The 25223-nt window shown below is 38.4% G+C and overlaps 1 protein-coding gene across 1 annotated transcript in view; it reads left to right on the top strand.

Moving 5' to 3' along the window:
* The window catches only part of DPP4 (dipeptidyl peptidase 4), a 41394-nt gene that overhangs the window by 8277 nt on the left and 7894 nt on the right, over positions 1 to 25223 (top strand). Inside the window, exons 3-22 of the mRNA XM_072874092.1 lie at positions 347 to 445; positions 1010 to 1104; positions 1224 to 1298; positions 3286 to 3338; positions 3440 to 3512; positions 4677 to 4797; positions 5226 to 5386; positions 7232 to 7335; positions 10805 to 10940; positions 11089 to 11133; positions 13879 to 13983; positions 14087 to 14154; positions 14349 to 14402; positions 14879 to 15003; positions 15919 to 15966; positions 16473 to 16571; positions 18641 to 18710; positions 20348 to 20542; positions 21471 to 21525; positions 23596 to 23695. Of these exons, the coding sequence (XP_072730193.1) occupies positions 347 to 445; positions 1010 to 1104; positions 1224 to 1298; positions 3286 to 3338; positions 3440 to 3512; positions 4677 to 4797; positions 5226 to 5386; positions 7232 to 7335; positions 10805 to 10940; positions 11089 to 11133; positions 13879 to 13983; positions 14087 to 14154; positions 14349 to 14402; positions 14879 to 15003; positions 15919 to 15966; positions 16473 to 16571; positions 18641 to 18710; positions 20348 to 20542; positions 21471 to 21525; positions 23596 to 23695 (1881 nt within the window). The remainder of the gene's footprint in view (positions 1 to 346; positions 446 to 1009; positions 1105 to 1223; positions 1299 to 3285; positions 3339 to 3439; positions 3513 to 4676; positions 4798 to 5225; positions 5387 to 7231; positions 7336 to 10804; positions 10941 to 11088; positions 11134 to 13878; positions 13984 to 14086; positions 14155 to 14348; positions 14403 to 14878; positions 15004 to 15918; positions 15967 to 16472; positions 16572 to 18640; positions 18711 to 20347; positions 20543 to 21470; positions 21526 to 23595; positions 23696 to 25223) is intronic.

The following is a 25223-nucleotide window of genomic DNA, read 5'->3' as shown; positions in this document are numbered from 1 at the left end:
TCTTCTGTTTATTTTTGTCACTGTCAAAAAGGTATTTTCATTTACTCAGAAGATAACAGCTCCTTACTGTTACCTTAAAGTAAAGTACCAGCAGAGAAAAGGCATCTGTAGTTTTTACATGAGTTTGTTGAGTGATCTCACTGGTACTCCTTTATTTTATGTTTGCTGAATTTGTCTTGCAGTAAAGCTTTAGTGCCTTCTCACTGCTAGTACTTTAGAGCTGGTTAGCTAAAACACATCAATAACCAGCAACAGAAACCCACTTAGTTTAGTAGTCAGGTTAAGAAGCTGGAGTGGAACAATTTGCAGCAACATCAAAATCTCTCTTCTGTCTCTTTTCTTTCAGAAAGTACATCTGAGCCTGATTCACGAAGAACATATACTCTACAGAATTACTTGAACAATGACTATAAGTACAGAACACATAATTTGCAGTGGATTTCAGGTAATTCATTTCTACATAGATCATTAATGTCAAGAAAATGTACTACCTTCAGTAAACACATATCTTCATGCTGAGGTGACTACTGTATCCTGAAAAAAAGTTAAATTATTTAATGGTGCCATTGTATAAAGGTGTGTAGCTCAAAGAGTTGTGGGTTGTTTTTTTTCCCCTTAGACACATGTTCACATACATGGCCAGCTATATTCTCCTACTGCTAAAAGAGCATACTTCTACGCTTTTTTGTAGAAGCATGTTATACTCTGAAGTGTGTCAGCTTCCTGTGCATCAGGCTGTCACGGAACAGGAGGATACAGGGCGCTTTTCCTTTTGAATATGCCTAGTGCCCCAAGGGAGAGAGATGTCAAAAGGCAGAGGCTGTGAGCCCCAGGTCTACACTTTGTGAACGTTCTTGTGCTATAAGCATCTTTTCATTACAGGAGTGGGAAACACAACATTGACCAGATTATTTGAATTTTATTTCCTGCTTAAAAACATAAGGGGAAAAGAGAAGTAACTGATGAGCATTTTACTTGTTGTTTATTAGCAGCTCTCTTGTTCTTCTAGGAAATCAGTATCTTCACAAAACAGCTAATGGGGACGTCCTACGTATCAATGCTGACACCGGAGCATCCTCAGTAATCTTCGCAAATACGACATTAGTACGTTGACTTATATATATAATATGCAGACATTGGGAAAGGTATTGAATTTAATACTTTGTTCTGCGCATTTCTTTGGGAAAAGTGCTTAATGTGTTCCTTTTGCCGTTTGTTGACAGGATAAATACAAGGCAACCACAGTTATATTGTCTCCTGACCAAAAGTTTGCTCTGCTGCAATACAGCTATACAAAGGTACAAGTGCACTTTACTTCTCTGAGGATGAAATGGGGAAATAAAGGTTTGGGAACCACTGAGTGAGAAGGTGGTCTTGAAAGTAGGGATGGCAGAGGCTGAGAGGGTGTGAGGGAAATGCAGGAGGATGGGTGAATGAGATGGATGTCTGCAGGGGAACAGTGAAGTTGAGCAGAGAGGAGAAGAGAGGCTGGTGTTGTCTGTGAGCTTGGCAGAAGATATCTGACTGCTTGAGAAAAGAAGCTGGATAAAAAGTGGATTGAGAGAGATCACAAGGAGAGTGGGGCTGGATGGTTCATCTGGGGAGACAAGCTAGAAGAGTAGATAGGCATGACTGTCCAAGGAGTTGTGTGGGTAAGGAGAAGTGACGAGTAGATACGCTTGTATGCATATGCTTATACATATATGCTGTGTATATATATGGTTGTTACATTGCGGTGTTAGGACATAAGAATTTAAAACTGAGGTGAATGAAAAGCAGCATGTGCTTATAAGAGAAGGCTGTCCTCTTGCACTTGGAGTGGACTTGGGTGTCCTTGTTCCCTACTGTCAGCAAGCACGTGAAAAACCTCCAGCATAATGTCTCATCCTGGCTTGGTGTTGAACCATGCAACAAAGGTCAACCTACGTTTATGCCAGCTGGCATGAAAGCCTGGCTCTGTGTGCCACTTGAGGACAGTTACAGAAACCTAATGGAGGCGATAATTGCCCTACAGTGTGTGCACTGAGAAGCCAGTGACTTTGTTGTTGTTTCCTCTTTTTTTCTAGAGAGCTGCCTGTTTTGTTTGTAAAAAGCTCAGCGCTGACTTGTGCAGTGTACAAATACTCAAGCACTGTGTCGCTGAGCTCTGTGTACGTGTTCTGGCTTTGCAGTCCAAGAATGCCTTTCACACTGTGCCAGCCGCAAGCCGTGCACTCAGTCATCGCTTTTTTTGCCGTTTTAGCTTCCTTGCTAGGTACTACTAAGCCTGTTAGCTTTTGTCTTTCTGAATTGCTCAAATTGTTTGACTTTTCACTGCATCATTAGTGGCCACAAAATGCCTTATATTTTTCCAGCCACCCTAGACATCCCCTCTACTCATGATTTATCGCTCTATAGTATTTTATTTGTTGCAGTTATAAGAGTTAATTTTATTTTAATGGTGAAGCAGGATCTTTTAACCTTTATATAATAGTGTGATTGAAAGTTATGTTATTATTAATCTTTATTGCAAGAAAATAGAGTAACAAAATGAATCATGAGGATGTAGACACTTCTTATGTAATAGCCATCTGGTTGTGTAGTACTAAGTTATTGTTTTATATCTTCTTACAAATCAAGAACCATCATAGAAGGTAGCATTATTGTAGCACGTCAACACCATGGGCTAAATCAAACCTCTTCAGCCCCACATAGTGAACACATTTAAATATGTCTGCATTATCATCATCATCATCTTTCTCTCTGTGAGTGCCCGCAGAGTGGGACAGACTTCAAGAGGCAGGTTTCTGAGAGAAAGGGTTTATTTCTGTGGCAATATGAATGGGAATAGGTCACCCTGGAACTGGAGGAACTGCTACAGAAATACTGCTGGGACTTGGGAGGACTACTAAACAATAAGATGCCAATTAAATAATACAGCATGGAAAATGAGACAGAAAACAGCACGTGTGCCAGTAGGGCAGAAGGAAGAGGATTAACTGTGCGTAGCTACGATAGTCTGCCATGTAGCTACAAGGATTTCTGAAAACCTGCAGCACCTCTGGCCTCTGTATCTCTGTCCTTAATTGTTCAGTGGCCTCCGTCATAGTATTTGGTGACCCCAGAGGGGTGGCGATTCTTTAGTCTTTTCTTAAACCTTGCAGAGATTTGTTACCCTTGTACGTTCATTGTGTTCTGTCTGCCTTAAGCAAAAGCATGAGGAGGGTTTCAGAGGTAGTTCAAACTGTAAGAGACGTGAATCCTGGTGAAATTTATTTTCTTAACATTAAAATAATTCTTTTGCAGTTGTGGAGGCATTCCTATACAGCTTCATATCACATCTATGATTTCAACAGCAGGTCGGTAATTTTTGCATACGAGATGTAGTTTTAACATTATTTTGCAATGAAGTGACATTTCACTCATTTCTCTTAGCTGCATTTTGTTTTTGTTTTTCCAGTTCTATCTTAGATGACAGACTACTGCCTAATGATATACAATATATATCCTGGTCACCTGTTGGTCACAAACTGGTTAGTAAAGATACGTGCAACTTACATAAACAGTCACTTTTGTGCACATGACATGGAAGCTCAACTTGTATGTACCCTTGAGGTTTTGGGACTTTCCTGCTGCTAGATGAAGTAGCTGAACTAGTTTCCAAATTGACTACTGTTGCTGGAAAACTCCAAAATCCCTCTGTGTGTTTTGTTTTGTTCTTTAATGAAACAGCCTTCCTGAAAGTAGTAGTGGCCCCAGTAGTCATATAACGCACAAACGCACAGGAACTTCATGTTTTTACATTTGCAGACAGTAGCTCTCCCTTTCAAAGGCCGCAGCATTACAGTTGTCTACTTAGTCATCACTGTGATTTTTACCTCCTTATTACACCATAAGCAATGAAGTGTTGATGCCTGCATGTAACAGGGATTAGAGGATCAAAATCTCTCTTGTACTCTTTCCCACTGTCCTTTTCTTCCTCCTCACCTTCCCAGTCCATGGCAATGGTGACAGCCACTGTGTCTGCAAGGCTTGTGCATTCGCTATGGTGAGCGCTGGATCTGACTAAAGAGCTATCACAGGAGAATGTGGTGTTTATTTATTCTTATTGCTTGTAGTATAGGGATTATAGAGCCCAACCACAGAAGCAAAAGATGTTGAAAAGAGCTTTCTGCATCGCAGAGCGAAGCTGTGGAATAAAACTGTTGTTCAGTTGTTGGAGAGAAAACACGGGGGTGGTTAGAGAGGCAGGCAGGTGCCAAAAACTAGAGGAGTTCTGAGCACTGCTGAAGAAACGCACCATCTTTGCAGGTCTGTGAGCAATGCTGAGACCCCCATCAATGCTTTACCAAAGTACTGATGGTTTTCTTTGAAAGACAAATTAGTGAAAAACAACTCCTGATGAAGGAAGATAAGCTTGTATTTCAACAGAAAATGAATAGCAAGGTTTTCAAAACTTGATACAGTAACATGTCATTTATCACAGTTGATTGTTTTTTGCGTCTAGGCCTGAAGTTAGGTTGCTACACATGATTTACATTAGTAATTCAAGTTTGTTAAGTATCAATGATGTTTAGTGAAATGCAACTTTCAAAGGCAGTTTTTTGTCATCTGATGTAAATTTCCCACTAGATGAGGTAAAGGAAGGAAGTAGGATTTTCTCTAACAGTAATTGTAATCACAATGATGTTTTGCAGGCATATGTTTGGAGTAATAATGTTTATGTAAAAGCTTCACCAACAGCAGAATCTGTGCAAATCACTAACAATGGAGAAGAAAATAAAATTTTCAATGGAATACCAGATTGGGTTTATGAAGGTAACTATATCAAGCATATTTTACTTTGCATTATGATGTAAAAACTTTGGTTTATTGTAATTATTTTATTATAACTGTTATCTCACTTCTTATCATTGAAAAGTTCAAAATAATCTAAGTCTGTATTTTAACAGAAGCCTGCATCCTTACCTGAGCTTAATACCTGGCTAGTGTGAGGATCTAAGAACAGAAATGAGTTCACCTAACTTGCAGCGTGTCACTGGAAATGATAGCGTGTGAATTAGCTTCATATGATGGATTGTAAGCATTGATCTAACGTCTCATTCAGAACCCCGACAAACAGTCGGCACTTTGGTATCTGAACTTCAATTAAAAAAAAAATCCTATTAAAAACTAATGAGAACACTACCTAGGATAGAAGAGCCAACTTATCAATTATAACTTAAACACATTTTCATCTCTTTCAGAGGAAATGTTTGGCACCCATTTTGCTCTGTGGTGGTCTCCAAATGGCAATTTTGTGGCATATGCAGCATTTAATGATACTGAAGTTCCTGTTATAGAGTATTCCTTTTATTCTGAGGACACCTTGCAGTATCCAAAGACCATTAGAATCCCATATCCCAAGGTCTGTGTTATTTATTAAACATGATGTTCTGCAGTTTCATTAAGAGAGTAGTCTCATTTAATCAGTTTCTGCTAATGAAAATATTGTCTGTCTCTCCTCAACAGCTTGCTGTGATTACTCTTTCTGAAGTCAACAGCATCTGGCAATGTTAAAGTATTTTATTATCTCCAGGGGAAAGCAAAAAGAAAAAAAAAAAAAAGTATGATTTAAAGTTTTGTTGTTTCACCAGAAAATTCTGAGGTCACAAGTAGGTGTTGAGATAAAAAAGCTCTTAGGGAATTAAAGTTGGTGCAAGGTGTTTGGCAGATGTACATTGTGTTAGGGTTGTATGTGGTATTGATAATGGAATCTTCTTCAACTAATGTACCATTTTTAGTTGTTGGATGCTTCCTATATTGGGACGAAGGGGAAGAGTCTGCTGATGGAGTTTCTCTGCCCACACCGAAAGTTCTTTTTAGCTGTCACAGTGAAGCCTTTAGTGCATGCAGCTCCTCCTCCTCCTCCCCCTTCCTCTCCACGTGACTTTGTGCCCACTTTTCGTGGCACAGTTGGCACTGGACTAAATGGTGTGAGTCAGAGTCCAATACGCTCCAAACAGGTTCTTTCAGATACTCCACACGTAGAGGGTTTAATGTTTAATACAAGATTTACCTGTGTGAAGTTATTTGACATTACGTGGGATTTTGATTTAGCAGAGCGATGCCGCAATGCACTTAAGACACAATACAAGTACAAATTACACTTGGAGTACAACAATTGCTGAATCGCAATACAAACGTGGTTCTCATTGCTGCTCTCCGTAATATGCTCACCGCTGCAATGCTGGGTGTCCCCATTGCTGGGAAGGAATACGTGGGTTGAAACCAGACCAGCTCAGGAAGATGTTTTCACTCTTTTGATGAACTGGGGCAGAACAGCCGATGCAGCCAGCTGATCGCTCAGCTGATACAGCTGTTTGTCTGGTGTAAAAGCCACCCTCCGGTCCTCTTTGTGCTAAGTTCAGCTTTCTCTGCAGCAGCCATGGTCAGTCACTCCCTACCCTTCCCAAAGCTTCAGGAGCCCATGGCCTTTGCCTGTCCCCTCGGAGCCTCTCCCGGAGGGGTCACTGATGCTTGCGGCGAGCCGCTGGGCTCACTGAGGGCTGCAGGGACTCTGCCCTGAGCCTGGCGCCTGTGAAGAGATGCAGGTGTGGAATGAACTGCCAATTTAAATTGCACCTTTTATTACAAACCCCTTTTGTTTGGAATATTGCTGACTTCTGGAGATGAGTCGACTACAGCTACCTAACTGTTACGATGAGGACTTAGCTAGTTAACTTGTGCTTTTAGAGAAGCAGCCCTGACTGACACAGTTATATTGCTGTCAGTACCTAGTAGCACTACATTAGAAATAGTGGGGTGCGTGCTGCAGTCACAGCTTTGCTTGTTGTACAGGCAGCTATTATCTGATCCCTTAATGTAAGGTATCAGTTTCCATGAAGAAGCACTTTTCTGTCTGTTAGCAATGGATTTCATTCACTGTTAGATGCTGTGTGTGGCACGTGGGACGAAATATGGTCAAATATTGCTTTGGGTACAGCAAGCCCTATGTAGTTACAAATGTTTCTAAATGTAGTAGTCTTTCTTATCTAGAAATACATAACTAACAGTTTAGTATAAAAAAAATACAAAGGATAATTTATGTATCGATCTTAAGAACTGCATTTAGGAACTTGTCTTTTCACATGTTCGAAGTTGGCTGGTTCTACCTGACTGTCTGTAGTAATTTATTCGTCTATAGTTTCAAACACTTATTTCACCAAGAATATTCTCTCTTCAAAAGTACAATGAAAAATTTTATTTTTAGGCAGGAGCTAAAAATCCAACTGTGCGATTCTTTATTGTGGATACCAAATCGATTCCTGCTGTCCAGTCTGCTGAAATTTTTCCACCTGCAGAAATAAGATCAGGGTAAGAAATTATGGTTAAATGTTTGCTTGTTTCTTTTGGTGGGAGAGGAGGAGCTTTTATGTGTGACCACCCTATATTCTGTGTATATGGCAGTTTTTCCCAATCATGCGGCTCTGGTAGCAACAAGATTTACCAGAGAAAATCTGCACAGAGATTATCCCTCCTAGTGATTATATATAGATGGCATATTCCATGTTATGTTATATTCAGAATGTGACAAGTTCTTGGCTCATCACATTCGGTGGAGTCTAACTATGGTGAAGTCATTTCACAGTACAACTTTAATATGAGCAAGTTTTGGTATAATCAAATTATAATATATGTATTCCAATTCACTTGGGGGGGGGGAACAAAACAAAACAAAACCTTAATGGTAAGTGAAGATTTTATTTCATTGGAAGCAGACTCCTTGCTAAGGCAAGGTATCATGGTTGTCTTCAGATTTATACTTAAAATGTTTGTTTTCTTTGGAAACATGGTGAAAAACAGCACCTCTCACAGTAAATGGAAAATTGTATTTCTCAAAATGCCACTGGAAATGTACAACATGGTATAAATGTATTTTGTAAAGAGCAGCTAAATTGATTTAAAATGCATGCACACAGAATTTGGTATCCCAGATCTTGGGTTTTGTTTTTTCTTTTTAACAGTATTGTGGAAATTTTTAGAGGTTTGCACTTACAAACATGATGGGTATGGAAGCACAGGTTATACTGATAAACCTCAGAAAAAACAAAAGAGGTCTGTTAGCTAGTGCATAAAACCAGCATTTTGTATGTGGTGGCCAAAAAGCTATAACTGGAATATCAGTGCTATTCCGTTTCAGTCCTCACCACAGCATAACTAACATCTCTGTGTTAACTGAGATACACAAATGTTTGAGTATGTTGTTCTTTATCCTTTCTCTGCAGTAACACTGCAATAGCTAGGTGTTACATAGCTGTTGTGCGCGTTTTTTTCCAGTATTTCAGTGCCTCAGAATTATAAGCCCTTATGTTTTGGTCAGTTCTGGTTAAGATCTCTGCTGTCTTAGAGTTATGTTTTACCTTTTTTAAACACCTAACGAAAGTTACACACACCTGCTGTGTGACTTGGGGAGAATAACCATCATCTGTCTTCCAGCCTTGTACCCATCTGGCTAACACAGGCCTGAGTTGTATGGACTTAATCCATTTTTAAATTAATGTAATGCTCTGTAAATCAGGATTAATACAGAGATAAATCAAGTCTTGAATGATGAGTGCAAGGATTGAAACTTACTCTTTCTCCCAACGGCTGATCCAAATAATGGTTAAGCTTCAGCATGTGCATCCTGCAAACATTGAGGTGGCCAGAACAAGTCTTGGGGAATTTCGCAAGAGCAAAAGTACATGAGTAGGAAAAGGCAAGTGATGTACAATGTTGCTGTCGGGTAGTTTTGCTCCTAGCAGCACAAAATAATGAATATTTGCACAGTATGTATATTTATACCACTGTATGACAGGAAAGGTTAATTTTTGTGGTGGAAAAGTCTATTTTTCCTTCCTTGGAGCTAAACTCTGAGTAAAACTAAGTTGGAATTGGTGGCATACCTCACCCCACCTGCCTGGGCAGGGATTTCGAGGTCCAGTGCCCCTGCAAATGCTTGCCTGTTGCAGCACCATCCAGAGCTTGTTGTACGCGCAGCAGTTGTACCCCTGCGTTTGAAGGGGGCCCAGCGCACTTCTGTTTCAGAGGGAAAGTTTTACTATTTGTCGAGGAAAGCTGCCAAAATCTGGAACGGCAGTGCTTTGCCACATAAGATGGTAGATGAAACCTGACACTTTTTGCACGAATGACCAGCATTAAATCCATACAGTGTTTAAACACCACTTTTAGCATCATGGGTACCGGGGGCTCCTGTTGGCTAACAGGAGGATGAAGGCAATGGATGCTTCTTGTCTGAAATGATCTGTCCTAAAAATAAGTCATCTTCAGAGTAGAGAGCTCCAGACAGTGATTGCAGGAATATCCCTTCTCAGCAGCAAATGAGGAAGGGCAATGCAAAACTACTGTACTCTATACTTGACTTAATTGCAGCTTAGTTAACATTTCATGGGTTGTTGAAAACTGAAGGTGCATTCCTAGTCTCTATAATAACCTTAAAATATTTATTATGTTGCTATAATAATAGCATAATAAATAATAATTTTTTTGTTTTTAACTTGTACTGTCCATCTTGTCTGATGGATAATTTATAGTCTCCAGAATTGTTAACTTCTCTCATTTTGAAGGAACAAAACGTGGGGGGCTAATTCCGCTTTTACAAAACAAGGGAAACCACTATTACAGGCACATGAAGAATAGCAGTTTCATTTTATTCCAAACAAGCTCCTGCAGAGTGCTTTTATAATATTATTGGTCTAAAACATACTGTTTGAAGCCAGTGACAGTAGCAATTAAATGACCTACCAACTTCCCGGTCAAATATGGATGTGAAAATAGACCTTTTTTAAACATGATTTCTAAACTGCAATCTAGAAATAAACCTGAAAGTGGTCGGTAACCAGTTGGCATATATTTTTAACCCATCCACACTAATTGTAGTGTTCTCCCCCCCCCCCCGATCACGAAGATATTCACTCTCATCACAAAACTTCCCACACATTTTTGTTAACTAACTTAGGGGAAAAAGGGAACATGAACTTGGAACTAAGTCAAATGTGCAAATTCCGGTTAAAAATGTATACTTGCCTTGGAGGGGAGGTTTGTTTTATTTTAGTTCATAAGGCTTCCAGGAGATAGGAGAGATCTAAAATAAGAGAAGACGAGTACATCTAAGAGATCATAATGGTAAACAAAACCACTAAATTTTATGTGGTACCTTTTTAAAATTAATATACAGTAATATTCATGAAAATTATATTTTTTTTTTTCAGATACTCCAATTCTTCATGTCAACTAGTTGGTATTCTGAAGATGAAAGTAAAATATTCAAATAGTAATATTTGTTCTTGGTTTGATCTTTCTGTCCATTCTAACTAATGGAAATAAATATAAATTGAACAAAGATATGTATCACTCAGAAGGTGCTTACAGGCAACCGACTTCACGCAGCTACAGATAAAATTCCAAAATCTAAAGCCCATACAACTTAATACTTGGAAGAATTTCCTCTAGATTCCCATAGTACAAGGCCTATGAACAGTCTGGAGAAGCTATTATTTCATGCATTAGAGGATAGTGATCTGTCTGTTAGAATTTAATTGCAGCCTTTCTGGAAACTATCTAATTCTTTATTGTATGAATGAAAATAAGCAAGGCATCTACTAGCAGCAAAAACAATTTGCAAAAAAATGGCACAATTAGGTTTGCATCATTGTTTAATGTTGAAGAGTAGATTGAAATGAAAATAGCCAGATGAGTCTCATGCAGTGAATTGCTGAATGCTATTGTATCGTATGCTATTACAGAGAGGATTTTAAATATCTAATGCTATTCCTGTTTTCAGGGATCATTATTTGAGTGTTGTAACATGGGTGACAGATGAAAGGATCTGTCTGCAGTGGCTCAGAAGAATTCAGAATTTTTCAGTCCTCACAGTCTGTGACTTTGAAAATGCTACTGGAAGTTGGTCATGTCCACAGGTAAGAAAAATGAGGTGGGAGAGTTGCAATGCTTGATAAATGAAATTAGAAAGGAGTAGAGTATCTCTGTATGTTTATCTTTGTAGAAACATAGCCTGATGTAAAATAAACATAATTGTTGTGGGATTGTTTGTTTTTTCTTTCTTAGGAAAAACAACGTACGGAAGAAAGTACAACTGGCTGGATTGGCAGAGTGAGTGTTCAATTTCTAGAACTGCCACATGCTAAATAACACTGATAATTAAGAAAATTTCATATGAGCCTCTTGCCGGTTGCAGTGCCTCTTGTGTGCAGGTCTGATCTACTCACTTGTTGCATTTTACATGTGTAGGAAAAAACGGTCTGAAATGGAGCCGCTATGCCACCCCGCTCCCAGTTTTGAGCTTTTGTGGGTATGGGGTTCTGAACTCCCAGGCTGGGCTGACCGTGCAGCGTGGCTGGAGCTGTACCTGCGTCCTCTGGGACCCCTGCATCGTGCTCAGCTTGCCAAAAAGCAGAGTGCTCCTTCCAGACTCCTTTTTAATGCTGACCTAGTGCTTTGGTAGCGGTAGATAGAGGGGTGCAGGAGCCAGGATTCAGAATTCCCTTTGTTCTGGGGGAGCTGTCAGCTATGCTGGTTTGGCTGCTTTCCAGTCTTCCTGCCACCTCCAGAATGATCTAAGGGATAAAATGTATTAAGAAGTGTATCCTATAACCTTTGAATTGTTATAGGAACAATTGGAGGAGAGGCATGGAGGCCAGAAGTCACCTCTGGCTTTTCAGGTTGCAGCAAACCATTACAGGTTCCGCCCTGGGGTTTTATTTATTTATCTATTTTCCCCCACCCAAAATATCCATTGGAGAGAACTGGGGACAAGATGCGTGTAACTGACCAGATTAAAATTTTCATGCACTTCTGCCAAACCCATCGCTACTGTCTGCATCATGCTTTCCAAGCTGCCTCTCAGTCCTTTTGTACATGGTAGAGAGTAGGCACCTAATGAACTACACAGAAGATCTGGGGGAAGTGAAGCAGAGATGCAAAAGTTCAGACTTGGAGGGAGAAATGAGTTTCAGAGTTTTTGATGAGAACACAGAGTACACTTTCCACTCCCGCATTTTCCACACACTGATTATGCTTTAGTCACTAATTCACTTTTGAAGTCAAAAATGAAAGTTTAAAGAAATGCAAAGAGGGAGGCAACAGCAGGGATGAAATCATCCGCAGTATGAAGATGAGAGATCAACCCACCTGCTGTCAAATTTGATATGGAAAGGAAGGCCTTAACGCTGACACATTTTGCTTCTCTGCAGCAAAGGCTTCACAATTAGACAATGTGATGATCAAGCTGCAGACTTTGTAAACAGTTGTGCAAAATGAGAGGGCAAAATGCGAGTCTGTGCCATTAAACTAGGTTGTTGGTTTTTTGTTTCTTTTAAAGAGACAACCCACATCTTAGGAGCTGTTGGAAGAAAAAGATAATCTCACTGTATGATTCCTGGGTTTGAGAAGGGAGTAGAAAGTAGGGAGGATTGAAGAGGGGATAGGAAAGGTCTGTTTATTCCTTTCTTTTATTCTTATCTACTTAGGGATGATAAAATGACACTTGACTGATAAGGGATAGGTTTTTTTAATATATATATTTTTAAAAAAACATATATATATATGAGATGTATATATACACATATATATGTATATACAATTCATATAACTGTATATACAAACTTAAGTGAATTATATATGTGTGTAAAATATAGACATATACTTCTCTCTTTGTATACATCTATAGTGTTTTTTTTCTTTTTTCCAAAAATAGAGATGAAATTATACTTAATCTAAGAATGCTCAGAAAAGCCTGTGTTACTGCATAAGGCTTCCAGGTCATGATCTAAGTTAGAGCTTGCCAGTTGAGTTGAAGGAAAGTCACACTTTGAAAAAGCAAGACTGTGATAAGGGAGAAGCCAGCAAAATATTTGCCAGGTTATTTTTTTGCAAAAATATTGCTAGGGAAGGAGAGATTGTCTGGACTGGAGCACGTGGGTTAGGGAGACTCAAGTTCTGTCGTTGCTTAGTGAGTGACCGGAGGCGAGTCACTTCATCTTTCTGTTTCACTTTCCATTTCAAAAATGGGTATAACATCTCAGAGATACTGTGTTTTGTCAGTTGGCTAATTAACGTTTAGATGTTTTGGACATGTATCACAGAAATAACTTTTATTTCATTCAGCTCAATTTCGTTCTTCTGTTTTTCTCTCTACCGTGTGGAGCACATCCAAATGACAGTCAGAAGGAATCCATTCATTTCCGTCACTCCCAGTTGATAAATGGGTAGTTCCTTCATGAAAATATCATTCCAGTTTGGGTTCTCTGGCATCCTGTAATCACCTACTTACTAGAAAAATTTCCTCTTGCAAAGCAGCTTGTTTTCTTTGAAAAAGAGGGGAAATTTTTCACTGTGAAACTAAAAAAAAAAAAAAAAAAATTAAGAGTTCAAAGAGTCTTTTCACAAATACATGTTTTAAAATGCAAAATTCAGGGAAAACATGTATTTGCAATGTTTACATTGCTGTACGTTACAGCTGCATGTTGGCATTAGACAGAATAAAACAGTGACTTTAAAAGTGGATGCACATATTTTTTCGTAAAATGGTAGGAAACCAGGAACACCTCTAGGACTTCAGATTCAACGGAGGTGGGAGTGGACATTGGTCATTACCAGTGCTAATACTCAGGAAATTCTGCTGCTTAAGGAGCAAGGAAATATTTTAGTATGTTTACTTTTAGGGTAGTGGCTACAGGCTCTACCTACTAAGTCAGTAGGCAAAAATTTTGCTGTACGTTCAGTGATGCATTGTTTTAAGTATTGAAACTCCTGTTTAGAGATATGAAAACCTAAATTTATTATTTTGGTTTTGGAGTTCTGTTGTTTGCTTTAATAGACATCTCTCTTGTGTTCAAGTTTCAGCCATCTGTCCCTCACTTTGCACCCGACAATGCTACCTACTACAAAGTCTTCAGCAATACAGCGGGTTACAAGCACATCCATTACATAAATAGCTCACAGGTAAGCACTAAGGTGTAGGACAGTCACTGCTGACTTGCATTTCTCCTGGTGATTGAGGAGCTTCATGTTCTACTTTTTTGCCTTGCCTTTTTTTCCCCTCCAGGCTCCAGTACCTATTACTACAGGAAAATGGGAAGTAATCAGCATAGAAGCTGTAACAAATAACTTTTTGTAAGTATTGTAATTAAGGTACTGATTCGTATCAGGAGGGCTAGTAACAAGGGTCCAAGCAAGCAGGGAGGGAGAAGAGGGAGGAGGTGTCATTTAACTCATTAAAAATCTCGTCTAAGCATGTAAGATAATCCTTTAAATATTGTAAGGTACTGTAAGCATTTTACCAAAACCAGTATGTTTTGCTTTCATAGATACTACATTAGTAATGAAAACGGTGGAATGCCAGGAGGAAGAAATCTTTATAAGTAAGAAATTTTTGCTGCAGTATGAGTAAACTATTTATTAATGAAAAATAAATTTTAAGAACAAGCATTGCAAAATAAAAAGATTAGGATGTTTATAGTCTAATGTGGGATCCTAAATAGGATATTTAATTAAAATTAGTGTAGGAGTATAAACTGTAAAAACAAATATTTTTCTGTAAATTTAGTTAATAAAGGGGAATTGTGAAAAGAAACAACCAATCCTCAAGCAACAAACCCCTAAATAAAACCTCTCATGCCTTTTTTTTTTTTGCTACAATTACAGTTCCAGTATTAATTGAACTCCAAATGTTAAAGTCTGCTTTCTCTACTTTTTAAGTCAATAAGGACTTTACTCCTGAATTTTAGCATATTTCATTCGGTCATCTCATTTAAAAAGCATACATTTGTTTAGCATAGTTTTTAAAAAAAAAAAAAAAAGTCTTCAATCTCTGAAATGAAGCTCGTCTACTTTGCAGAGTGCTCTTGGAAAGCAGTCCAATTTCTACTAAATGTGTTAGCTGTGATCTGAATAAAGAAAGATGCCAGTATTATTCTGTGTCCTTCAGCAAAGACGCACAGTATTATCAGCTAGATTGTCGTGGTGAGTATATCCGGAATTAATTGACATAAACATGACTCACTGATTAGTTGGGTGGGGAAGTTCACTCCATCAAGATCTTGATATGCACTGCGTAACAATGATATGTGTTGATATCGTTGGATAAATGCATTGGCAGTGGAAAAACATACTCCCTCCTAGGCTCAAAAGCACCTTGGCAAAAATTACAAGGATAAAATTTGATGGTTCTATCTATCAGTGCACCTGGAAGAGGTGCAAAACACTCCCGTCTGCTGTGCATCTCCTCAAGAGGTGTATGGGGAGCTTTGTCCGTAGAAGGAATTCAGAGCAAGGCGAACAACAGACTGGGTAAAGAGAAGTGTTCTATGTGTGGGAATAAAATTAAGGTAGATAGTGCTGTTCAAAAAATCCAATGAACATAACCATAAGTTCAGCAGTGGGACTGTAGTCTGTCTCTGACCTGTAAGTGCTTCTGCTAGATAGTACAAGGTATAAATTAATCAAAGGATGGGAAAAACAAAATCTTCTCTAAAGTTTCCCTTAAATTGAAATGTATGTTGTTTTCTAAGATGCTAAGGTCTTCCTTGATCTATGGGCTAGAAGGACAGACAGACAGCAGAGAGGAAATTGTCCTGTCAGGTTGTAAAAACAGTTGTTTGAAGAAGACTGCTGTGGTCTCCGTGACAAGGCTTACTGATTTCCAAACCATGGTCCACAACCGATGGGTAGACTTTGCTAAAGAGTGGAAGTTTAATTCTTCAGCATTTTTATGGGATCCTGTGGCTTGAGTTTGGGCCCTACTAACTTAAAATCCAGCTGTGCAGACTGGAGGGAAAGGGGTTCCAAGCTTTTATGATTCACCCACTTTCAGTTCTTTTACAAGGCTTGTGTTTTGAGACAGCATGCAAACACGAAGGTTTTGTGCTCTATTAACAGGTCCTGGCCTGCCCGTATCTACTCTGCACAGAAGCAGTGATGATCAAGGTATGGGATTGTCTTAAAATATAATTTGTGTTGAGCCAGAAAATTGCACTGTAAATTTATTTTAATTTTGTTCTCATTGCTTAGTATAATAATGTCAGTTCTAAAGTGTAAATTTAGTTTCAGATAATTACTTTAGTATAGTTAACCAGAAGAATAAATAATATAGCTTGGCATATGCTTATTCATAGCTTACTTAATATTATTTTACATTGTGCTAGAAAACAGTGAGTAATGTATCACTTATTTCCTGGATAGTTGTTTAGTTTTTCTGAAATTGCGTTTAGATGAAAAACGGGGAAACCAGCTTTCTGGTTACTAAATTACTGAAGGAAAACTATATCGTAAACATTGAATCTGAGAGGAGAAACAAAAATTGCAGTAAACTAAGACTGCAGTGTAGGTTGCCATCATCTCACATTGAATTTTTAAAGTGGTTCATAATTACAGAACAATGCATTTCAAAATAATGTATTTAATCTTTGACTCTTACTAAGTCTGTTATTTAGTCCTCAGATACTTGGAAAATAACACTGAACTGGAAAACTCATTGAAAGATATTCAGATGCCTTCAAAAAAAATTGACTCCATTAGTGTAGGTGGACACAGTAAGTTCAAAAACATGTTTTACCTTTCTCTCCCCCTTTCACCAAGTGCTTCAAGATCTCCTGCTGAAAAGAATGACCTAAAAGATGGGTGTACTGGGGATCATTGCAGTTATTCAGCACTTAGAGGAAAGACAAGATTTTTTTTTTTTTGACATCTCCAAACATTGTTTTTTTCTGAAATCCCAAAATATTCTTATCTAAAATATGCTTCTTCCCTAGTGTGGTATCTTGATATTTTCATGATGAAGTGGCTTAACTCCTTTTTTCCTTGATAATTACCTGAAAAACAGAACTCCCTAACACCACATTAAATAAATAAGAGGAATGGGTGATGGGGCACAAAGCTCTTAAGCATTGTTGAAATTATAAATTCAACTAGGTCTTAATTTACAGGTACAAGTCCCTTTAGTTTCTGTTAGCAGGTTGGAACAGTGGAGGAGAAGTTCAGTTATTATCAAAAAACAGACACAGAACCTAAACGGAAAAGCTTGCAAAATCATTTAGGCTACATTTCTACAAGACCACCTTTGACTTTGTGTAGGGGAATACTTGGATTGAATAATCACATTCTTAAAAGCACGTTCACCCTCCAAGACTACATAAACCTGTGAATACAGACTAGAACGAAATGCTAGAAAATGAACTGCTAATGCTTTGCTAGTGGTGCTCCTCTGAATTTGCACATCTGGGTACAGAAGTTTTCTTGGTGTGCTCCTAGGCTGAGGAACATCAGATAGACTGGCAGTTGGAGGCCTGGTACCTGTCTAAACTGTTCTTGCTCCAGTCTTTGCTACTAGCTTTTCTCTTCATGACAAACTTCCTTTTGAGAAGATGAATGAATATTCTTAATGGAATTATATTTTACAAACTGTATTGAGTTCTTTCAAGTCATTGTTAACTGGTTTTTTTGATGCCTCCCTCCTTCCACTGTTACCTTATTTATATAATAACTCTCTTTATCTTTGTGTTTTCTGTCTTTTATTCCTGTCACATTTTTACTAGGGCTAAAGATGAAATCTTCCAGGCAAGATGGAGGTTTAAAGATGTTCTTCATGCTATCAGTTGTATATTCATCTTTTTATTCCTCTTTGTTCTTACTACTTCATCTCTTCAGGGTAAAAGTTTTTGGGTAAGGGGAATCTATTTTTAATGTCACAAATAGGAGGAATAAATCCATTTATGTAGTCCTACTTCAAGTTCCAAGTCTGCTCACAAATCCATGTATGTTATCAAAGAAGAAATCCACTCCCGTGACTATAGAGTACACAGATTATGCAAAAAAATAAAATTAGTGTTTTCATGTGTTCAATTTAGATTGTTAATTTTTCAGTGTTTTGATGTCTTGCATATTCACACCTGGACAAATTTCTGTAAGACTTGCACTCTGGCTGTCACTGCGGTGCAGTCCATCAGCATTGCTTCATGCTTCCTTTGCAGCATCAGTTCTTTTAAAATTCAGTTAAACAACAATTGTTTAATTGTGAACAATTGAGCCAATTGGTTTGCAAAACTTACATGGTGTGCATTTAAAATGTTCAGCTAACTCTCAGCCAACCTGGGTGGAAAGAGTAACATGGATGGAACCGGAATCAGTGTTGCTTGAGAAACGATAGGTATTTGGATATGTTGCTGGGATGCTTTACAAACTGGCATGCAAAGCCTATCCGACAGGTTCAAAATATTTAAAATTTCTTTTTAGTGCTAGGAGAGAAATTTGAGTAGAGAAACATTTTTGAGCTAGTGTCAGATTTACCACTGTAGAGACTTACCAAGTTTTACACGTAAGCTTATCATGTAGAATAATGTTACGAGACAGCATGTTGAGTCCCCAAATTTTATTATTATTATTGTAGACATTCCAGTTCCAGACTTTCTGCTAACTTAGCTGTAAAACATAAAAAAAAATACTAGATTAGCTAGGAACTTTTACCTGTATATATTAGGACAGTTCAGATGAAACTGCTTTTTAATTTTTAGGGGGTGACTCAAATGTGCTCTTTTATGAATTGCAATGCATGTCAAATTATTTCACGGAGAACTGACCTAAGTCAAACTCTTTTTACTATTAGACCTGTGGTATCAAATGATATTGCCTCCCCATTTCGATTCATCAAAGAAGTACCCTCTGCTCCTTGATGTGTAAGTCTTCGAGTTACATGGCAATGTTGTGTTAATAATCACTTTAATCTATTTCAAATGCTCTTAGTAAGATCAAGAAACACAAAACTGGCATGTTTTCTAATTACTTCTTGAAGTAGTTTTAAGAGGGAATGAAAAAATGAGGTGTATCCTAATTTGTGATAGAATCCTGTACTATAAGATGATGTAATGCTTAACAACCACATATTTTGCTGGTGACAGGCAGATACAGAATGTATCTCATTTAAAAGTCAGGATGTTAGCGTTAGCTTACCTCCTTCTCTGCTCTTAGAGTTCATTAGGAATAATATTCAATGAAATTACATTCCAGAATGAAACCTTGAATAAGCTGTGTATCCTAAAGCTGAAGTAGTGAGTGTGACGTTGCATTTTCTCTGTGATATTTTGACTGTCAGCTGGTGTTGGCAAATGGCATCCTGTGGTCAGGATTGCATTTGCTGTTTTTTTCATAAATTCAAGACCATGAGCACGTGCTGTTTGGTCCATTCTTCCTCAAGCACTTCTGTTCATGCTGGTATGTTTTCTTCTAACTGGAAATTACTAAAATTTAGCTATTCATTAAAATAGAAATGTTAACCTTTTCCTCTTTTTATGAAAAGCTGACAAGGAAACTAGCTGTTAATTGTTGGATACATCTTTATATAATGTAATTTGGTAGCACTGTAATACTTCTTGATATGCCCATTGAACGTTTTAATGAGCAGTCAGTGCCCTGTGCTTGTTAAGACTTATTTTGGTTTTGATTCTACTTTTATTGACTTACCTGCGCCTTTGTCAGGATCACCTCTGCTTCATGGTGATCTTGATAGCAGAAATTCCTTCAGCAGTGTCAGGATCCATAGTGTATAGGAACAAAGCTTAATATAGAGAATTCCTATTAGTTTTTTCCTTGCTTTTAAAACCTGGAAAAATGGGTTATAGAGCCATAAGAGCCACCCTTCCATTCTTAGTCTGTTGAACAGTGGCTAGAGAAGAGCAGTGCAAACAGAATTTTACCATCCAGGCACTTAGAGTATGATTTCGTAGTGCTCAAGTGCTTCCGAATATTAAAAAAAAAAAAAGTTATAATTACAGTTTTGCTTCCTTTTTCTCAGCCTGCACAAGAAATAGTTTAAACTGTAGGGAACACTGATGAGACACTAAAAATGCAGAAAAAGGTTTTTTTCATTTTCCCAAATGAAGGCTGTTTGTTGATTTCAGACTTTAACCAAATAAATAATGGGTAAATGGAACAGAAATCGTTAAAGAGCATCTCTTTGAAACTTAGATGGCTAGACATGCCAACACAAAAAAGAATTTGTTTTGGAATTTGGATAAGCTGCTGAAAGACAAAATAATGAAAGTTTCTTATTAGAGCAGAAAACAATAAAACAAATAAAATCCAGTTTGCTTTCTTGATTAACAGTTGAAGTTTTAAAAAAGCATATTGCTTTTTGTGTCCAGGCAGAGCAGCAGTTTGGAGTCAGTCAGTGATGCTTTTCTTGTTTGCTCAGTTTAATTTAAAAGTGTACCCTTCTTTAGTGGCTGAAAATTGTCACCAATAATTGTATTTCAAATGCTTGATGCAAGAATACATGGAAAGTAAATGCCTGAATTCTGTGGCACTTTTCACCCAGGTACGCAGGGCCCTGTAGTCAGAAAGTAGATTATGCCTTCCGGATCAGCTGGGCTACTTACCTTGCAAGCACCGAGCAGATCATTGTGGCCAGCTTTGATGGCAGAGGAAGTGGATACCAAGGGGATAAAATTATGCACGCAATAAACCGAAGGCTGGGAACGTATGAAGTGGAAGATCAGATAGCAGCAGCCAGGTGAGCTACAGTGAAACGGTCAACACCTGCTCCTTCTTTTCTGTGCTTATTGTCTAGGGGAAAAAAAGGTGAAGGTTTTGAATGGTCATCTTGAAATTACTGGCAAACACATAACTAAATTCTACATTAATTTTTGTATGGTGAAGTGTGTCATTTATGGGCCAACCATCATTTTATCCTTAAAAAGAGAGAAGAGTTAATGCTGAAATAACAAATTTACCATATCCCTGGTTTTATAGAGGTGATAGCTGTCACATTAGTAGAAGAGCATGCTACCAGGGAACTTGGAGCTGGAAGTTTTACTCCAAGCTTTTTGCAAGTTTCTGCTGTGACCGAGTTAGTTGTATGAACTACTCAGCCTTTACATCGGAGTTCATCTTTGTCACTTGGTTTATGCTTGTAGAACCTCACTAAACCGAACGATGTCAGTATGAATCTCTCGAATCACAAAGAAGTGATCTTACGGGGTTTGCTTTTTGGGATTTTAACATGTTAAGGAGTTTAAGGAAATAGCAGTTCAGAATCTTTTTTTTTAAAACCCTGACTGGATTTACAGGTGTCAGCCTGTCCCTTACTGCGCCAATGTGAGTGATGCTCCTCTTTTAAAAAAAAAAAAAAGGGACAAAAAAAAAAAAGGCAAGGCAGGTGGTGAAATCTAACCTAATACAGTACAAATGTCAGTGAGCATGGCTTGAGGGCTTTTACAGACCGTCCAGGTTTTGGTTTTTCACATGCACAGATGTTTTTCTGAATTTCTTAGACACATGTGCCTGAAGTATTGTATGTTTTCATACGCAGTCGCTGTGATGAAGTGGGAAATGCTTATTTGTGCAATAGAAAGAGGCAGACATGATGGAAAATAGGCACGTCTGTATAATGGCAGATAAGTGCAATCCATTAAGCATTTAATTATTCTGTTTGCTTTTAGAAAATTTTCTGAAATGAACTTCGTTGATAAGGACAGAATAGCTATTTGGGGTTGGGTAAGTACTCAAATAAGTTTGGTTGGCTTATTATTTAATTGTAACAACTATTTGTTGTGCTGCCGTGTGTGTGAGGTGCTGGAGTACTTAGTGTGAGGCACCTCTGGGGTCATGGCACAGTCCAGTGACTGAACTGATGAAGTACATCTCGCAAGTGCCTGTATGCATTGTCCCTTTGCAAGCATTCAGGAGCCTTTGAAACACAAATTAGGACAACTAGCGGGATTAAAAACAATTTAAAGGGATACTGCCAAGTTCCTATGTACAAAATGAACCAGTATTTAAAAAAAAAAAAAATCCAAGTATATATTCACTGGTGTCTCTTTATATTAGTTGGATGACTAATTTAAAAAAAAAAAGATGTAAAACTATATGTGAACCAGCTGCGTGGCATGGTTGTTGTGTTTTTACTAGCAGCCTGAAAATATCTAAATCTGCTATATTGTTGTGCTTGGCTATATTTTATTTCAGTAGTACTTCCAACCAGAGCCCAGATTTCTCTGACTTTGATGTTTCTTTAAAACCTGTCACAGTAGAGGGGAGTGTTTAATAGCATATACATACCCCCTCAGCTGCAAGGCCAAGTGCGTATGTAGTGTTAGTGATATCTGTTTGATTTGGACTCTGAACATTGCTCTGTCCCAGCGTGCTGTTGCCCTGTTTTTTCTGGTGTCACGGGGCATATTCTTGCATGCTCTGTTTAAGCATACTATGTTTAAGTATATGCAGGATTGCATGCAGGCTCTTGAATTAAATTGCTAGCTGCAATTTGGTCACTGCTGGTGACAGGCACCAGTGAATAAATTGCTCGATGGCAAGATGATGATGATGGTGCCTTTAGTAGCTTTTCTTGTGGGGATAAACATCTCTCTCTTGTATGAAATCAAGTGTAGTAGTATTAACTTCAGTGGGAGCGGAATTCTTTCTACAGAAATGGAGGACTTAATGCATTCCGATCTTACTCCTTACGAGCTTCGGGATGAATAGTTGAAGAGCAGTCCTCTTTGGAGCTAGGTTGGGGTTATGCATCCTGGATGCTGAACCTGTGGGCAAACAGATTTTCTTTACCTCTCGAGTTTTCAGATTGTCGGTGTCTCATTGTCAGCCTGTGACTACGTACATTAATTTTGTTTGCCATACGTTCGGCAGTAATATCTTTACAGTGACCAGGTTAGGCAACATACTTTTACATGGGTTTAATTACTAAGTACCTGCATTACTTTGCTGATCCCATTGGGAGGGCCTAAGTATTGACGTTGGAGCAATGGGCTTTGAACTGAGATACAGTTCCATTTGCCTGTAATCTGGTTTCCAGACAGGAACGAGATCCAAAAATTGCTCTTCTTTTTGAATGTGGGTGGGCACATTTTCCTAAATAACCCCTTCGAACTGTAGCGAGGGCAGTCATTTGGGCAGTCGGTGACATTGTTTAGGTATCTTGCCGCCTGGATACTCGAGTGTGTCGGATACGTACTCATCTGTGTATCAGGCTAGACTGCGAGTGAATTTTCTGCGCACAGCAAGGAGTGTGTTGCTGCACAGTTCCTCCCACAGGCTCAGCAGAAGATCCTTCGCTCCCCAGTCACAGTCTCGCTCTTGACGCTTTGGAGGAGAGTTAGCAAGTGAGCTGCCGTAGGCCTGCTCTGAGGGAGTTGTAAATTTTCGGATGCCCTGGTGCAACTACTCATCAGGCGCGTTGTGGGCCCGAGCTCTGCTTCCGCCCACTCCCCCAGCACGGAGAGGGACACAGCGGTTCAGCAGTGTCTTGTTTCCTGTCTTTCGCTGCTGCCTACGGTGCTACCAAACACTGTCATCCTTAGCTGAGTCACAGTTCAGCGGCATTTGGGCCCCTTTTCCCCAGCAAGTTCTCATTCATCAGCGCCACAGCTGCCACGCGCTGTTTGATGCCTGTTTCCCCCACTGAGCAGGCTGGGTGAGATCTGACCTAAATTCAGAATGGAGTTCATTAATATGAAAAACGCTGAGCCTATAAATGTCTGATGAACCGTTTAGCAGATGGGCCCCATCCTTTTCTTCCCAACTAAAATAACAGCAATGTTTTCTTCTCAGTCTTATGGGGGATATGTGACCTCCATGGTGCTTGGCTCTGGAAGCGGCGTGTTCAAGTGTGGAATAGCGGTTGCCCCCGTGTCACGTTGGCAATATTATGGTATGTGATGGCTTCCTCGTTACAAGGATTCCCATATGTCTTGCAGTGCACATGCTGCAAAGTGTTGATTCATAGCGCAGAACTTTGATTATCTACTAGATGCCACGTAAATGCCACTTGGTCTGTTTTTATGAACTCGTGAGTACTGCATTTCGGAATTAAACCAATTCCCTAAATTTTACTTCCCATTTTGAAGTGTCAGATCCACAATTCCAGGTAATCTCTCTAACCTTTAATGAAGGCTAAATTATTGTAATATTTGTAGTATTACTGTAATGTGCCTGTGTTTGCTTTCCAAAGCTGACACATGTTCTGAGACCAGTACTGTGTGTCAGAAATGCATTGCTATTAGACTTGGCTTCTTCAGAATGTTACTTCACTTCTAAGGATGAACTGTGAGGCTTAACATTGAACTTGCATTGTAATTTACTCTCTCAGAGTAACAGAACAGGATTTGAATTGCCTTCAGTTTTTTTTTTCCTTTTAGAGTGTAAAATTTGGATTTTATAAATCTAATTAAGAATAGCTTGATGTGAGGAAAACCTGAACAAGTGGACAATTCTGTACGTGCTTCAAGCTTATAGTGTATAAGGCTGTAGTTGCATGAGGCTATAAATACAGTTATAGGGGCCCTCCTCCCAGATTAAAAAAATTATATACTGTTAAAAATATAGTATGTGTTGGTACAACATGACCACATTTTGACATTTTTCTGGTTTTGATTTCTCCAAAAACATTCAAGGGAAAGCTTTTCCTGGCAAACCTCTGCTAAATAAGGCATAACTTATCATTCTGCAACTAGCACAGAGGCTGTATAATAACATATTATGTGCTCTGGCTAATTCAACAGATCAAATCATACTGCCAGGTATTAGCAGTATTCCATTGAGGACATAGGGATGTTTTCATAATGTTTTGGACATGAAGATTACAGTATGGCAGGAAGTATTTTTTTAATAAAGATCAGGATCTCTAAAATCCCACTTTTAGTTGATTAGCTAAAGGAAAGGGTTATGGAGGCATGCATATTCAACATCAAAAAAAACAGTGCGACAATGCTGATGAGAAGTCAAATGGACATTAGAATATGGCAACAGTGTGATTTGTATGGCTTAAAATAAAGCAGCAAATCTGCAAAAAAAGTAATATGATATAATGCTGAAAAATATGTGGAAAATCAGAGATACTTGATTTTGACTATATATAACATAGAGCCAAACTGAGTCCTAATCTAGTGCTACATTTTCATTTTACAGATTTTTAGTAGTAAACATTTAGATAAAATATCTAAGATTTTTTTCAAATGCTAGTCATTTACTGCAAGATTTTCAGTAATTTTCTTAGGATTACAGAAAGAATAACAATAAGGTAACATTGACACAAAGTACTTTATTAATATTCAGCATTCAGGTGTCCATGGCAACAAGAAGATTAAATATTCTGAATAATGATGGTTACCTACACGCCTCATTGTGGAAAACCTGTTTTTATCTTTTTTTTAATCTTTTTTTTTTTTTTTTTTTTTACA

The sequence above is a fragment of the Ciconia boyciana genome, chromosome 10 (assembly GCF_034638445.1).
Source record: "Ciconia boyciana chromosome 10, ASM3463844v1, whole genome shotgun sequence".
Lineage (NCBI taxonomy): Eukaryota > Metazoa > Chordata > Aves > Ciconiiformes > Ciconiidae > Ciconia > Ciconia boyciana.
This window is presented reverse-complemented; position numbering and strand designations above follow the sequence as displayed.